The sequence below is a fragment of the Daucus carota genome, chromosome 1, assembly GCF_001625215.2.
Source record: "Daucus carota subsp. sativus chromosome 1, DH1 v3.0, whole genome shotgun sequence".
NCBI lineage: Eukaryota > Viridiplantae > Streptophyta > Magnoliopsida > Apiales > Apiaceae > Daucus > Daucus carota.
Window position 1 is genome coordinate 36,876,850 of NC_030381.2, and position 14,939 is coordinate 36,891,788.

The 14,939-nt window shown below is 34.9% G+C and overlaps 3 protein-coding genes across 5 annotated transcripts; 1 reads left to right on the forward strand and 2 right to left on the reverse strand.

Moving 5' to 3' along the window:
* Positions 1 to 4,825: 4,825 nt before the first annotated feature.
* On the forward strand, positions 4,826 to 6,944 carry LOC108215741 (gibberellin 2-beta-dioxygenase 6). The gene is made up of 3 exons (XM_017388302.2): positions 4,826 to 5,421; positions 5,735 to 6,053; positions 6,388 to 6,944. Exons 1-3 carry the CDS (start codon positions 4,964 to 4,966, stop codon positions 6,634 to 6,636), a joined length of 1,026 nt encoding a protein of 341 aa, XP_017243791.1. The 5' UTR covers positions 4,826 to 4,963; the 3' UTR covers positions 6,637 to 6,944.
* A 1,888-nt stretch (positions 6,945 to 8,832) lies between these two features.
* LOC108211723 (uncharacterized) lies at positions 8,833 to 10,938 on the reverse strand. Of its 2 annotated transcripts, none has more exons than XM_017383403.2 (3): positions 10,799 to 10,938; positions 9,936 to 10,493; positions 8,833 to 9,499 (listed from the first exon to the last, which is right to left on the reverse strand). In XM_017383403.2, the coding sequence occupies exons 2-3, from the start codon at positions 10,467 to 10,469 to the stop codon at positions 9,101 to 9,103; spliced, it is 933 nt and encodes a 310-aa protein (XP_017238892.1). In that variant the 5' UTR covers positions 10,470 to 10,493; positions 10,799 to 10,938; the 3' UTR covers positions 8,833 to 9,100. The 2 variants fall into 2 exon arrangements, with proteins under 2 accessions (XP_017238892.1, XP_063938268.1); XM_064082198.1 differs by having other exon boundaries at positions 9,936 to 10,498; positions 10,799 to 10,895.
* A 488-nt stretch (positions 10,939 to 11,426) lies between these two features.
* LOC108213461 (acyltransferase Pun1) lies at positions 11,427 to 14,172 on the reverse strand. 2 transcript variants are annotated; one of them, XM_017385267.2, is made up of 2 exons: positions 14,022 to 14,172; positions 11,427 to 13,312 (listed from the first exon to the last, which is right to left on the reverse strand). In XM_017385267.2, the coding sequence occupies exon 2, from the start codon at positions 13,302 to 13,304 to the stop codon at positions 11,922 to 11,924; it is 1,383 nt and encodes a 460-aa protein (XP_017240756.1). In that variant the 5' UTR covers positions 13,305 to 13,312; positions 14,022 to 14,172; the 3' UTR covers positions 11,427 to 11,921. The 2 variants fall into 2 exon arrangements, with proteins under 2 accessions (XP_017240756.1, XP_017240750.1); XM_017385261.2 differs by having other exon boundaries at positions 11,427 to 13,315; positions 14,022 to 14,170.
* Between the last annotated feature and the right edge of the window lie 767 nt (positions 14,173 to 14,939).

The following is a 14,939-nucleotide window of genomic DNA, read 5'->3' on the forward strand; positions in this document are numbered from 1 at the left end:
ATATGAATGACCTACACCAAGAAAAGTCGTATCTTGTTGCTACATGCTTTCGTGTTTTCGGGTAATTTAAGCATATTGAAAGATAATAATGCCTCATGTAATCACAAGCATTTGGGGTTGCTTGTTAATTATTTCTTACTGCGAGTTTGAAATTTTAGAAAAAGAAAGACAATCTTATCTGCAGTAATGAACTTTTTGTTTCTCTATGTGTTCTATGTATTATCTAGGATAATTCTTAATCCCCCAAGTATTATAAATAGGAGATAATTTTTGTAAATGTGTTATAGGCTGGAGATTATCTGCGTTTATCATAATCGCTCTGAAATCTACTATGTTAGCATCTAATTATCTCTGTAACTGTCTTACAAGTCGGAGATGATCTAAGTTTAGCATCTGATGATTTTTGTAATTGTGTTGAGTGAGAGCATGAACTGATCTATAGGAAGTTGCATGTGAACCAAGTCTCTTCCTCATTTTCCTACACTAGATTTCAGTTACAAAACGACAGAATGTGTCGATCAGTGTCATGCCATCGCAACTTTACCATATTTCCAAGTGCCAAATTAGTGTCTTGACCGTTCTAAGTTTGATTATGCTTGCGTTTTGTTTCTAGCATCTGTCCTCAATGCATACTACTTTAGTAAATTTCGCATTCTTTCGTCTGAGTCTGTAAATTTTCTTATTACAAACAAAATTGATTTGAGAATGATTCTTCCCGCGTTACATACTCATAGTATTGTTTACACATGCACGCCTGCTTGTTTGATTATGCGATTGATGTTGAAAGTCATTAGTTAAGGGACAAGAAAATGATATATACATGGAAAGGAATCATAAGCTTCTTATTAATAATCAATCCTTTAAGCATCTGATACTCTCCCAAAGTAGGTATATATATAAAATTCGTAGGGTCAAAATATACAGATTGTTTTGTGATTAGTATATGCAATGTTGAATCGATATGTCAAAATGCATGTATATTATGTTAGTGACTTTTGCACTTGCATGGAATTGCGAGGGTTGTATATTTTAACTGTTAATTTCAGGGCGGCAAAACGTTGAATCGCTTGTTTTGTTTAATTATCATATTTAAGAGCTTTAGTTTTTTCTGGACGGCTTTTGGTTTCATTGAATTGTCTATGATTTATGTAGTTACGGAGAAGCAGGTTAAGTATGAACTTTTTTTTTCCGGAGCATCTCCGATGAGATGGCTATAATCTCTTGCCCTGTCTCTGAGCTTCCATAGCCCGAAGTTAGCTAAATTAAATCTGTAAGACATTACATAACGATATTACGTAAAATTTGTTAAACATGTAAGGTATTGTTATTGGCTAATTAGTTGGCTGTAACTTAAAAATATTATGTTATTAATAACTAGATTATTATAAATAGAATATATTACTCCCTCCGTCCCATTTTAACTGCTTTTAACTTTTTTACACGTATTTTAAGATGTTAAAAAAATTACATCTAAACATGATTATTTTTTATAAAATTTATATCAAATAAAAGTTTAGAATCTAAACTTTTATTTGATATAAGAATTGAAATTTTTTATTGAGTGTAGATATTTTTTTTTACATCTCAATATACATGTTAAAAAGTCAAACATCAGTTAAAATGGGACAGAGGGAGTAATTAAATACGATAATAAATAATTTGTAATTTTTGTACGGAATTTTTACGCACATTTGATTGCAAGTTTTGCACACACACGCACCACCGGGGCCTCCAACCTCACTGTTAGGAGTTGTCCCACATCGGTTGTGGGAGGGGCAGAAAGCTAAAATATAAGCAGCAGACCAACTCCAATAGTACGAGGCATTTCTGGAGGTGCCCAAAAAAAACAAAGCCGTGCAGGCTCGGCTCAAAGCGGACAATCGTACTATTGTGGAGTTAGGCTCGCTTAGCTGGACCAACAAGTGGTATTAGTTCCAGGTTGGAACAGTCCGTGACAATGACAATCTCAGGTGAGCTCGGCTTAGGAAGAGGCAGATCGAGTCCGACCCGAGTCCGACCCACATCGGTTGTGGGAGGGACAGAAAGCTAGAATATAAGCACATGGAGTTAGGCTCGCTTAGCTGGCCCAACACTCATGTCTTTCCCACCTGCAGTGATCGGTTGTGGCCACCTGCAGTGATCTCATCCTCACTTTCATAGTTTCAAAACGTGATCTTATACACAAAGGTTTGTGTGATATCTTACACAAAGTGATCCCAGCTATAGGATTGTTTTATTGCATAAGATATACCAAAAAAGCCACCTAGGCTAGGAGCTTTCTTTCTTTCTTCATCTGCCCCATCCAGCTAGGCATGCCCATTGCCCCCCACCTGAAGCTCCTCATGGTCTCACGTGAATTTACCGTAATTTGATAATTTAACTAATCGAGGTTAAATACACACACCCATATGCACTCTGCAGTTCACATGCCAAACCGCCTTAGTCACCTGAATCCTTGTGCTCAGACGAGGCCACGTTTTTCTTTGTTGCAAACACGTATTCACTCCTCATTAGTCATTCTTGACATAAATGAACTATGCAGCCATGCATGCATGCCTCTGGTTGAAATATATTAGGTAGTGTTTTTTTGAAGTCTATTTGACTATTTACGTATTCTTCGAGTCCTGATTTGGATTTGTGCATCAAAATGACCCAAATACATCGGCGAAAATTAGAGGCCACAGAATATGTGATTGATTTGATTTTGATTCTCATAAAATAAATAAATTTAGTTTGGATAAATGAATTAAACTCATTTTCAAATCATATATTAATAAATATGATTATGGTTTTAGTTTGAATTATAAATAAACTAGTTTAATAAGTAAAAACAAGTATTATATGATGAACAAAAATTGATACACTCAAATCACAATGTAATGAATAGTAAATATAACAATAGCATGTCTGGGTGTGTGAGTTAATATAGTGGTTAAGTTCTTGGGTGCATGTATTTTAAATTATTTTTACAAAGATTATCTAAAATATTACCTTTTAAAAGTATTATCAAAATACTATCACTTTGAAACTTCTTTTCAAAATCACTATTTTTTAAATTTTATTTTTAAAAATATGATTTGCAATATTTGCAACCATACTTACAAGTTCGATTTAATTTTTAGAAAAAGAAGAGTTATAGGTTGATTGTGGTTGATTTCGTTTGTTTTCGGATGATGGAGATGAAGAAGAGTAAGGAGGGGGAGGAGAGAATAAAGAGAGAGGCGGAGAGAGTGAAGACTTTGGGTTTGCTGGCGACTTCCGACCAAGACCTGACAGTTGATTGTTGGCGCAACCGTCTTTTTCTGAGTGAGCTCACTCTGACTTGATATTTAATTTGTTTGTTTGGAATCTCTTTTCATCTCTTTTTTACAGTTGAGTTTCAGCCTCATTCAGGTCCTAATTCTTTGATCGAACAAAATAAAAGAGAGACAAAATTCAGCCTCATTCAGGTCCTAAATCTTTGATCGAACAAAATAAATGAGAGAGAAGATTCACCCCCTTTCTTTGCATTGCTTGAGTTCATATTTAATTTGATGTTATTTTCTTTAAGGGCGCGCGACGCAACTTGTTGTGCAACATATATCTAACAAAATATGATTTCAAACTTTAAATTTTATAATGACATTTGTGATTAAATTTTGATTGATCAGTTGCAAATATGATTGCAGTATTTTCAAACCGTATTTTGATTTTATTGATTAGCTGCAAATATGGTTGCAACAATTGCAAAACATATTTTTGAAATATTTTTTAAAAGTCGGTATTTCTGAAAGTAATTTCTTTTCTAAAAGTATTTTTGAAAATATTTTTTGTAGCTTGGGTGTTTTTGAAAAAAAACCATTATTTTCATTTTTCAATTAAAATATATGTATGTATTTCAAAAAATTGAAGCTACAAATACGGTTATAATTTGAAATAAACTTAATCTTATTAAGTCAAAGCAAATAATAAGTGCTACAAAGACAAAAATTAGAGCATGCAGGAAAGCCAGTGTATTGGTTCATTTTGTTGATTGACTTTTATTATTTTACATTACTATGATTCATGTATTTAAATCATTATACATAGCAAGACTCTTTTGCATAATCAAGCATGCACTTTTCACCATGTAAAGTAGTCGGCAGTTTCTGGTTGCTACCAGAAATAGGGGTAGGAAAAAATTTAATCTTTTGTCAACAACTAAGTACTATTTTATGGAAGGTATACCCTGATTCTATTTCTATATGTTGTAATATTAATATTTCAAAAATATACACATGTTGAGTTTAATAGTATACTACAAGTTGTACTAATTTAAGCCGGAAGATTACCAGCTGCTTGCCGCTGCCGCCATTAAATTGATGATTACGCATTATTACTCTTATCATTCTACAAAATTAAGATTCCATCATGATTTGTTGCTCAATTGGTCAATTATGCACAGACATAACTAGCAGGCATGTATTAATTAAATATAATAACGCTTTAGGAATTTGTTGATTTTCACACATGAAATCACCGTCAAATGTTTACATGATTATATTCGAAGTTACAGAATGTCCATAGGCCATAGCAGGTACTTTTGACTAATCTCGACGGTTCTATTGTCGATTAAATTTAAATATGATCAAATTTGATTGTCAATTTCAAATTTGATCATCAAATTTTGACAAGTTTTATATTCGAAAACAGTCGAATATAACTACAGTCAAAAATTCAGTCGAAAATAGCCGTTTTTCTTTTTCGTAAAATCCGGTGTGGCTTGTGACATATGGAGAACAGGTCTCTAGTAGAACAGTTCATGGCCGTTTAGTAATAAAAGTTGTGACACATATGTCATAAGCTCATTACCCTACTCATTTCACTGCTATAAATACCCCTCTCTAGCATATCATCCCATGCTCTACTCACAACTTTCCCCCTCACACATTCGTGCCATCTTTCTTGTTTTATCAATCCTGCTAAAACTACTAGCACCATCATCATGTATGCTTCAAGCCCGAACCCTCCTCTCCTTGCAAACTATGCTCAACTCGTGTGCCGTTCCGCGGAGGCTCTTGGTGATGTTGATCACAAAGCTGTGGTGGTGATGGAGGAATGTGAGCTGCCCTTGATTGATCTTGGTGGTCTAAGAAATGGGAATGAAGCTGAGAAGGCTGCTTGTGTGGCAGCCATCTGTAAAGCTTCATCTGAGTGGGGGTTCTTTCAAGTTGTGAACCATGGAATAAGCCTTGACTTGCTTAGGTTGATGAGGAGGGAACAGAAGAAGCTGTTTGAGTCTTCTTTTGAGAAGAAATCCACCTGTGGCTTGCTCAACAATTCGTATAGGTGGGGCAACCAAACGGCCACCAATCCGAAACAGCTCTCGTGGTCCGAAGCTTTTCATGTTCCTCTCATCAAGATTTCTGAAGAAGCCTGTTACGGAGAGTTTTACTCCCTCAGGTAACAGGCCTTTCTCTAATACCTTAAGGTTTTAGATGAGCCGGTTACTTAACAATTTATGGGCGTGTTTGTATTCAAGAAGCAGAAGCTATTTTTGGCTTCTACTTTTCTTGACCCGTTTGTGTAAATAAGTAGAAACACGCTGAGAATGCTAACTTCTTCTCAGAGCTTCTGCTTCTTATCCAAAACACTTTATTAACTTATTTACTTTCCCTTTTAATCCACTTTTTTAAACTTGCCCAAACGGCTCCTATGTATCGTTTATCGAGCTTTATAACGTCTAAACAGGTAGGATGTTCATGTGTTTTTGTAGGGGAGTGATGGAGGAGTATGCTGGGGAGATGCAGAGGCTGGCAAAAAAGCTAGCAAGTGTGCTTGTGTCCAACATGGGAGAAGGAAAAGAGGTGGACAAGACTTGTGACGAGAGTACCTGTTTCTTACGCCTGAATCGCTATCCGGTCTGTCCTTATGCTCCTGAGGTATATGGTCTAGTCCCCCACACTGACAGTGATTTTCTCACCATTCTGCACCAAGATGAAGTTGGGGGACTTCAGCTCATGAAAGATTCCAAATGGGTTGCTGTTAAACCTAATCAAGATGCACTCATTGTCAACATTGGCGATCTTTTTCAGGTAATTTCAATCCCACAAGCCATAAACACTCTACCTTTACTAATAAAAAAGTCTCTGTCTCTTGTGCAAACCTCAAATAAATGTCATTTCACCAAGCCAAAAGTCAAGATATGGTGGTTATGATCCCATGTTCAGGAAAAGAATATACACGAAACACAGAAGTAGCAGCAACAAGCACCGCGACAACTTTAAGCAATCTGAATTGAATACGAGATTAATTATTAAAATCATGTCAAAACATGTCCAAGTCAAATGCACACATCTGTCTGTCTGTCCTTGACTGCGATTTACGCCATAATTAATTAGGCATTAATTAATTGTTGTGATGGTGCAGGCATGGAGCAATGATATTTACAAGAGTGTGGAGCACAAGGTGATGGTGAATAGCAAGGTGGAAAGGTACTCAATAGCCTATTTTCTGTGCCCATCTGGTGACTCTGTGATCAGCAGCTACAAAGAGCCTGCAGTGTACAAGAAGTTCACCTTTGGAGAGTACAGGAGTCAAATTCAGCAGGATGTGAAGAAGACTGGACAGAAAGTTGGTTTGCCCAGGTTTCTTAATTGGAATCATCAGACCCCTTAATCATGCTAATTAATCTCCCACTTAAGTGTCATCAACCTAATATTAAGTGTGTTACGTGGATGCTACAACAATTTTGACAATGACATGATTGCTTGCTGATGCCTAAGATAATGCATGTATCAGTACTTCTCATGTTGTATCTCCAAATATCCCCTGGTTCCTTATTACTAGAATAACAAACATATGTAAGTGTGTGTAGCTTATAGTGTCAGCTACAACTGAAGCTAGGAAGCAAAGGGGGATCCTACTTATACTACCGCTTGTAATATGTAAATTATGTGTGCTTTAATGAAATTCGTTTATTTATATACTCTTAAATAACAGTCGTTTTGAATTTTGACACGTATTGTTAGGTAATTAAGCTAGTTGGGTATATATAAATTTCCCAGACATCCATGCTGGGATGTTCTTAGCAAACCAAAATTTAATTAATAGAGCATGTTATGTGAACCGGCAAACTGGGGAGGCACATGCTAATGATATGCTGCATGAAATATCAACCAACAGAAAAAACCTCCACAATGCGATTGTCGATATACCAATAATAATATAAATAAGGAATGATCGAGAAAAAAAATGTTGACGACATTTCAGGACCTGCCCATGAGCCTCAATAATGGACTCTCTAGTGTACTAATAAATGAAATATCTTTGAAAATAAAGTTTGGAAATTCATTTTATTTGCTTAAGTATATCATATATTTTATATATCTAAAGGAGTAGATTTTTTTTTTTTTTAAAAGATACATGGTCATAAAACTTTAGAAACACATATTTTTAATGTGTATTTTAAGAAATATCAAACATGTTAAATTTTAATAGAATACCTATTTTTTAGAATATCTTTCTGGTCTGATTGGTCATCAATAATTTCATCTCATATTTACTACTTTTTTATATATTACTTATTAGATTTTATATTCAAAATAATGTAATAATATGTTTTAAAAATTTTGCGCAAAATGACATGACAATTAATATGAAATGTTTTAATTATCGCTACTAATGCATGAACAAAGGATAATACAATCAAAATTTAACACATATTTGTAACCAATTTTATGTGTGAAGCAATTTTCCTAATCTGATTAACCGGGATGAAAATGTTATTCACATATTTTACCATTTTATGTGCTAATTATTTGAGGTTTTATCAAAAAATTAGTGAAAACCTATAAAATCTTTAGTTTCCATTCACGTTCTCCTGTCCCTGATTTCTCATTCCCAGCATCAACCCTCTCCCATTACAGAACTGACATAACTAGTTGTGGTAGAGTAGCCATATATGTGTACAAGCGTAAACCTCAATCTCAGTATCCAAGTCCCGACTCAATCATTCTGGTTTGAATATCTGCTCATTGAGTCATTGATATGATAGTCCTGGTGCAAGCATATATCCAAAAAAATTAAGGGGGATGCTGTGTTCCTGAATGTATCATATATAGAAAAAGTTCACTCCACATATATTAAACATGTCATGTCTACCGACACTTCATTATCAACATACATTGGTGTCACATCTATTTGCTAATGATGGATTGTTAGGTTCTGCCAACACCAGATGCCCAAAACATCAAGCAATAGCATTATCACTCTTCAACACGAGGTTCAATCGTGTAGGAAAATATACCAAGCCTTCTCATGATATGGTATACATTTCTGTGTCGTATATTTCAGCTGGACAACTACAGGCTGGATATCCTCCACCATTACCAAGTTCTAAAGAAATTTTCAGACGCAAACTTACTGAAAGTAGAAATTGGAGACTACATATATGTTACTAGAGACCTCGGGGACTATATATGTTCTGGAGACCTCGGAGACTAAAAAATACATAACATGTCAAGCTTGATGTATATATACGATCTCCGAGATCTCCAATAAAATAGTGGTCTAAATGTAACTTTTTTCTTGAAGTATAAAAAAAAATTGTGTACATCTTACCTTCTAACCGACTAGGCCATTTTTGAAAATGGAAATTCGGTTTATGGTAAGTATATCCTAAATAAAAATTCGAAACACCACCTATATGATTGTCATAATGGTGTTTCAGAATGTCCTATTTTGTAAGTGGATGTGACGCAACTCAAGTAGAATGAATTTTAACTCAGAATATGTATATTCATACATTTCACACTATAGGAAGAACATCCTCCAGCTTATTGAACTTTTCCACTTGGAAAGGGAAGAAGAAGATTGACCAAAACAGCACTAAAAAAAGATGAAACTAGAGCTGACACTCACTTGGTGGACTCGGTGCTATAAACAGCGACGATATCCAAAATGTATAGAAAACCACACACACTCTTTCAAACCTGAACAAAATTAACTAAACAATTTGCAGAACAAGACTTTGCTAGATGCACGTTATAAATGAAACATATTCTAGAGATAACACATATATGCTGCTACACTAAGCTATATTGCTATAAGCTTATTAGAATCAGGTACCAAAAACCTCTTTTCAGTTTAGGAACATAGCTACTTGATCTCTAAGACTGGTTTTCTTTTTGGCCAATGGAATAACTGCATCTGTAGATTCAAGTTTCTGGTTCTGCTTTTTGAGCCGATGGGCAGCTATCATCTCATCTGTTATAACGTCCAACTTTTCTTTTTTGGGGGGCTGCGTCAGCAAGGGTCCGAGTAGCAAATCCAGCATATCCTGAGCTGGATCGCCTGTACTGCTTACATAATGACAAGAAGCTGTTTCTTCCTGTGCTGGTAATATTTTAACAGTTTCAGAAGTGGCGACAGAGTCTGCTCGCTCATTTATAGAGATATCAGTAGGTGAACATTGTTTGTGTAGTATTTGCTCTGCATCTGATTTCTCCTGTTGTCCCCTATCTTTCTCATCCTTGACAAACTGCACATGCATGAAGCTTCTTGATTATTGTGTACAAAGTTGAAGGGACAACTTTAAATCAATAAGAACATATATGGGCGTGAGGAAGTGTGTCCAATTAGCAATTTTGTCTCCTTAGAAAAAGAAAAGGTCTCATTTGTTCGTCAATTAATTAGGCAATTGTAAAACTAGGCGATTGTATAGAATATAAATATTAAATCATTGTTATAAACAAAGCTTAACAGAGTTTACACGTGACTGGTAAAATCCCTATTTGCGACGAAACTATAAGATTGTAGAAATTACTCATCATTATGCTGTTGTGCTTTCCAAACAAGCAAAGATGTTTAGAAGTTATATTGTATTGCAATTAACACAAAAGTTCTAATACAATTAAGATGAAACATGTAATGTACTTCATATTAAAATAGTAAATAGAAGGGTAAATGTAAATCACCTCATTTGCAATGCTAATTAGATCATCCATAGTTAAGTCCACATCATCCTCATTTGGTGATGCAGCTTCAATATCATCGCAACCATCTAAATCCTTGCTCTCAGCTTCAACATCCTCGGTACTTTCAAATCCCTTGCTCTTTCTTTTTTCTCTTCTACTACTAGCAGATTTCTGAACAGTTTTCCGACCCACATTGCGCTTGCTCTTTTTCTCAATCAAAGCTTCTTCAGCATCACTATTTATACTTTCCACATCTTTTCTCTTTCTCGTCACTCTTTGACGTTTCACCACTACATTAGACTCTCCATCATCTAAAAAATCCTCACAAGGAGCAGCAACTTCATTATCACATTGCGCAGACCTTGCCCCTCTCGACTTTTTCACCTTACACTCACCAGAATTCCCTCCCTTCTCTTTCTTATCAACATTAAGTACATCCCCTTTTCTTGATTTCTTTACTTGATCAGCACCAGAAACACCCAACATCCACAGCGGTAATCGCCGCTTCTTACTCTCATTAACAATCCCATCCATTTTTTTGCCCCTTTTGACCAAAATCTTTACTAGTTGCAAATACAGGTAAACAAAACTAAACCCAATTACTTCACATTACAAAACATCAAAACCCATCTACCAATCACATAAATTTGAAATCTTTATTGGGAAAAAACGATCAACATCACATGGTAACATGAAAGTACATCCTAATTCAAGAAATATGTGAAATATTGTCTAAAAAGTTAACAGGAAGCACAAAAATCAAAGCTTTATAGAATCATAATCAACAAAATCTCAAATTACGGGGTTAATCAAGACGATCCAAGAAAACCCAGATGGCAAAGCATACTATACAGAAGACATACCTTTGAGATAGCGGAAGCGACTTTGATTAATTTTCTGCGATTCTTCTGGCTAAACCGGTACAACAGAGCTCTGATGCATGAGCAATCAAAATTCAAAAGGCAGATATATTTTATTGTTCAGTTTTCTTTTATTTAAATCTTCATCGCGCAAACTAAATAAAACTAAAACTAAATAAATTACTTAATCAATTTTGTTATTATTATTTTAGTCAACTTTTTTATATCAACTATTTGTCAGAACTTTATAAATATACGAGAATATTCAATATCATTTATTATTTTATTTGATTATATATTACTTCATAGAAAAATTTTAAAATACAGATTTCAATATTTGATTAATTTAAAATATACACATAATCTTATTTAATCCATAGAAATTGTTAGGGATATACAAGAAAAAAATTTAACCAATATTTTCTAAAATTCGTATATTTTTTGATAAATAATTGGATGGAGTAATATTTTAATAATTGACTAATTGAATGTCACAAATAAAATGAGTTTTGGCAACTTTGTGTTCACAAAAACAATTTTAGCGATAAACTGAAATTTTAAAAGGTGTGCTTGGGTAATTTTAACTTATTAACGATTTATGAATTATTAATTATTAAAAATATAAAAAATAATAATAAAAATGATTTATATATAATTTATGTTTTATGAGTAATTTTTATCAAAAAATAAATTCACCTGAAAACTAACTTGTGATTTTGATTCGAGTCGGTTTCTTCCGACTTATTTCCAACTTTTAGTCCGCTTCTGATTTATTACACAAACCAACATTTTCTGGTTAAACTTAACAACGGCGGGGACAGGCTCATAACTATTTAATGGAATATCACAAATAAATTGATTTGCGTTCACAATTTCAACCTTCTTGGCGGTATAATCCTTATTCACAAATGGAAAATCTCCGATAGAATCTCCATGGCAGCAGCTGATGCACTAAACGTAGATGAAGATATGTAATGCACAGCGTACACAGAGTCACAGAGCAGTTGCATAAATTTGCTGCAAGCTTTAAGCAACCTTGGTGAAAACACTTAAATAGACAAATCTGGGGGATCTGCATTACCTTATTGTAGAAGACTTATTTTGACACTGCAGAGCGAGGTCAATATCACAAAAAACAACCATAAGTTAGCAGTTCTTGGTTATTTTGAAAATGTTCCAAGTATTTCTCCTCCAAACTTATGACAGCCTTGATACCATCTCCACTCGCGGTATCCATCAGAGTAAAGAGGTCACTCACTGGCGTGTCCACAAGCGAGACTCTAGCAGGCCTTCCCCACCCGAAATCCATCTCCTTGTATATTGGGAAATTACACATGCTGGAAACAGCAACAACTCTGTGATTACTTTTTACGTACTCTTCCAGTTTCACTGGAATGAGTTCAAATTCATTGGGATTTTTTATTCCTCTGAGCTGCATTTTAGCTTGTCTCATTTTTCTGATCAAGTTATTCAGCATTGTTTCACTCTCTGTTGTTGTTGGAATGTGAATCGGGGTTACAATGTTCCCTACACTTGTTTCTGGCACTTTCGGTTCCATCATTCGCCTCATGTTGACAGTTTGAAACAGAACTGATGGAGCATACTCCCCTGACTTTGATGTGGCTGCTGCTGCAGCTACAGAACATTTGTAGAGCAGTGCAGTCACAAGCTCATTTCGGGTGTACTTTTGATCTTCTACTACACCGTCTAATTTGTCTTTGAGTCGCGCTGTTGCCTTGAGTGTTTCTATATTCTTGTTGTGAAACACTATCTCCTTAGTAATCCAATGCTTCGGGGGACACACAATTTTAGTTGTAACTGAGTCATCATAACATGACTTGGGCATGAGATCGTATTGGAATTGGGGACAGAGATCTAATAATTTTGGGTGATCACCTGAGTGACGCGATACATTAGCCCAGTAGCGTAGGAATGAGCATACAGTAAGAGCATCACTGAGCTTGTGTGAAACGCTGGCTGCTATAGCTATTCCTCCACAATCAAAATGATTAAGTTGAACACGCACTAAACTGGAATCCTGATTAGGTACCTCATCCCATATTGAGTTAGGTGGGAAGAGATGACCTGAAAATTTGTCACCCTTGACAATATTGTTCCCCTGAATCTCTGATAACTTGCATCCGATTTGGACCTCAACAAAATCAGCGCCCTGATCACTGCAATCAACTTGGGTTTCAGACGTCAACCTTCCAGCCAAGGGGTAGTACTTGGAAAGTGTTTCAGATAAGGAGTTCTTAAGTTGATTAGATATAGTTGTGGCTGTCATATTAGGGCTTGGTTGTTGAGTACCATGATCAGAGTTTTGGTTCGGATAGAAGAATAACATTGGAACATAGTAATTTGGTGCAATGCAATCATATAAAGGAAGATTGTATTGTTTGAGGTTTAAAGGCGTTGGTGAAGCTGGTTTGATGGTAGCTTTTGTTCTCGAAATCACATGGAGATGTCTTCTAAATATTGATGACCGGATCAGTCTTCTTATTGTCATACTGCCTTCTGCTGCAAATTGCCAGGTTCAGATCAATTAATTTATATACAATAACTGAATTCAAGAGCAGGATTAGGCTTCATATGTTGCTGTTTAAATTGCTCTAAAGTGAGCATATAGCCTAAGAGCATCTCCAACCCTATGCAACCTTTAGCTAAAATTCAATAAATCATACCATAAATAAATTTATAGATAGTAACTAATATTTGTTCACTCCAACCACACATTACTCTTGTCTAAAAACATAGTCAGCCACCTGATGTTGGCTATATTTAACCAACCTCTACGAACATGAATCTTGCACAATGTCCTACGTGTCCAATTTAGTCAACCAAACAGTTGGAGGAGATGTTGTAACTTCTAACAAAGTGCATGAAACTAGCATAGATGTTCTAACATAGAGCATGAAACTAGCATCGCAAAGGGCGAGAATCAAGCACAATTACAAGGAACCTGAAGTTTGATTCACCCAATCTTGTTTTGTTTTTGAGTTAAGATTTGAACCCCAAAATAAACGTGTTTAGATTTTAACGATACAATTCAATTTATGTTACTCAAACGACATAAAGGAACATGACAACATAAAAAAAAATGGCTTGGCTGAATGGAAATTGTGATGCTAAGAGTGATTGATGTAGTCGCATGACTCGTGTCCAAGCAACCAAATGGTTTTTGTGTGTGTGTGTTTGTGTGTTAAAGTTTGAGCAGTTGCAATACCTGGAAATCGAAATAGCTAGCTTTGAATGCTAAGAGATGATCAAGAGAGCAATGCTGGCCTTTACAAAATCTGAAATAGATTTGTAGTTGAGATATGGAGATTGAGCTCTGAGAATATCTGTATAAAATATACTCCCCTTTGAATTATATACATAGGAAATGGACACGAGAATTAAGAAAAGCGTATAAAATAGTACAAGAGCATCTCCAATGGTGCTCTTAAATCACTCTTTAAAATATAATATAATATGTGGCTCTTAGTGAGTTAAGACATTGAAAAAACTTCCAACTCCAATGCTACTCTTTATACATGTTCTCTATTCATATTTTATTCATATAAATTAGAGAGAGAAGTGAAAAAAGAGAGAAAGGTTGAATGTGTAGTGGGTGAAAAATTAATATAATATTAGTTAGGAGCTACTAGATGCTCTTTAAAAGAGAGGAGAGATGGTAGGCTCTTAAATTTTTAAAGAGCATCTAAGAGTCCATTGGAGCACTATTTTTTGATTTGCTCTTTAAATTGAAGGATAAGAGCTTGTTTAAGAGCTCCATTGGAGATGCTCTAAGGGATTGGAAAAGATAAGAGAAAGTGACTAAAGTGGTGGGACCCATCAATATATAATAAAAAAATTTGAAAAAGTAGATGAAAGTAGTGGTTGGTTGTAATTTTTATATTACTCCCTCCGTCCCTCTCAATTCTTAACATTGGGGGACGGGGGCGTGACACGTACTTTAATGCTTTTATAAAGTATTGTTTTATAACTTTTTTTTAAAATTTTTATTTTTCCGAATAAGATGTTTAAATTTTTATTCAAAAAAAGAAAATTTTAGAAAAAAGCTATAGAACTATGTTTTATAGACGTATTAAAATGTGTGTCGAGCAAGTACAAAAAATGTAAAGAAATGAAAGGGAAGGAG

What these genes read in the sequence shown, in the direction of transcription:
- LOC108215741 (XM_017388302.2), top strand. Translation starts at nt 4,964, where the DNA reads ATGTATGCTTCAAGCCCGAACCCTCCTCTCCTTGCAAACTATGCTCAA. An exon ending in GGAGAGTTTTACTCCCTCAG is followed by an intron (nt 5,422 to 5,734) that starts GTAACAGGCCTT and finishes GTGTTTTTGTAG; the next exon opens with GGGAGTGATGGAGGAGTATG. An exon ending in ACATTGGCGATCTTTTTCAG is followed by an intron (nt 6,054 to 6,387) that starts GTAATTTCAATC and finishes GTGATGGTGCAG; the next exon opens with GCATGGAGCAATGATATTTA.
- LOC108211723 (XM_017383403.2), bottom strand. Translation starts at nt 10,469, where the DNA reads ATGGATGGGATTGTTAATGAGAGTAAGAAGCGGCGATTACCGCTGTGG. An exon ending in TAATTAGCATTGCAAATGAG is followed by an intron (nt 9,500 to 9,935) that starts GTGATTTACATT and finishes ATGCATGTGCAG; the next exon opens with TTTGTCAAGGATGAGAAAGA.
- LOC108213461 (XM_017385267.2), bottom strand. Translation starts at nt 13,304, where the DNA reads ATGACAATAAGAAGACTGATCCGGTCATCAATATTTAGAAGACATCTC.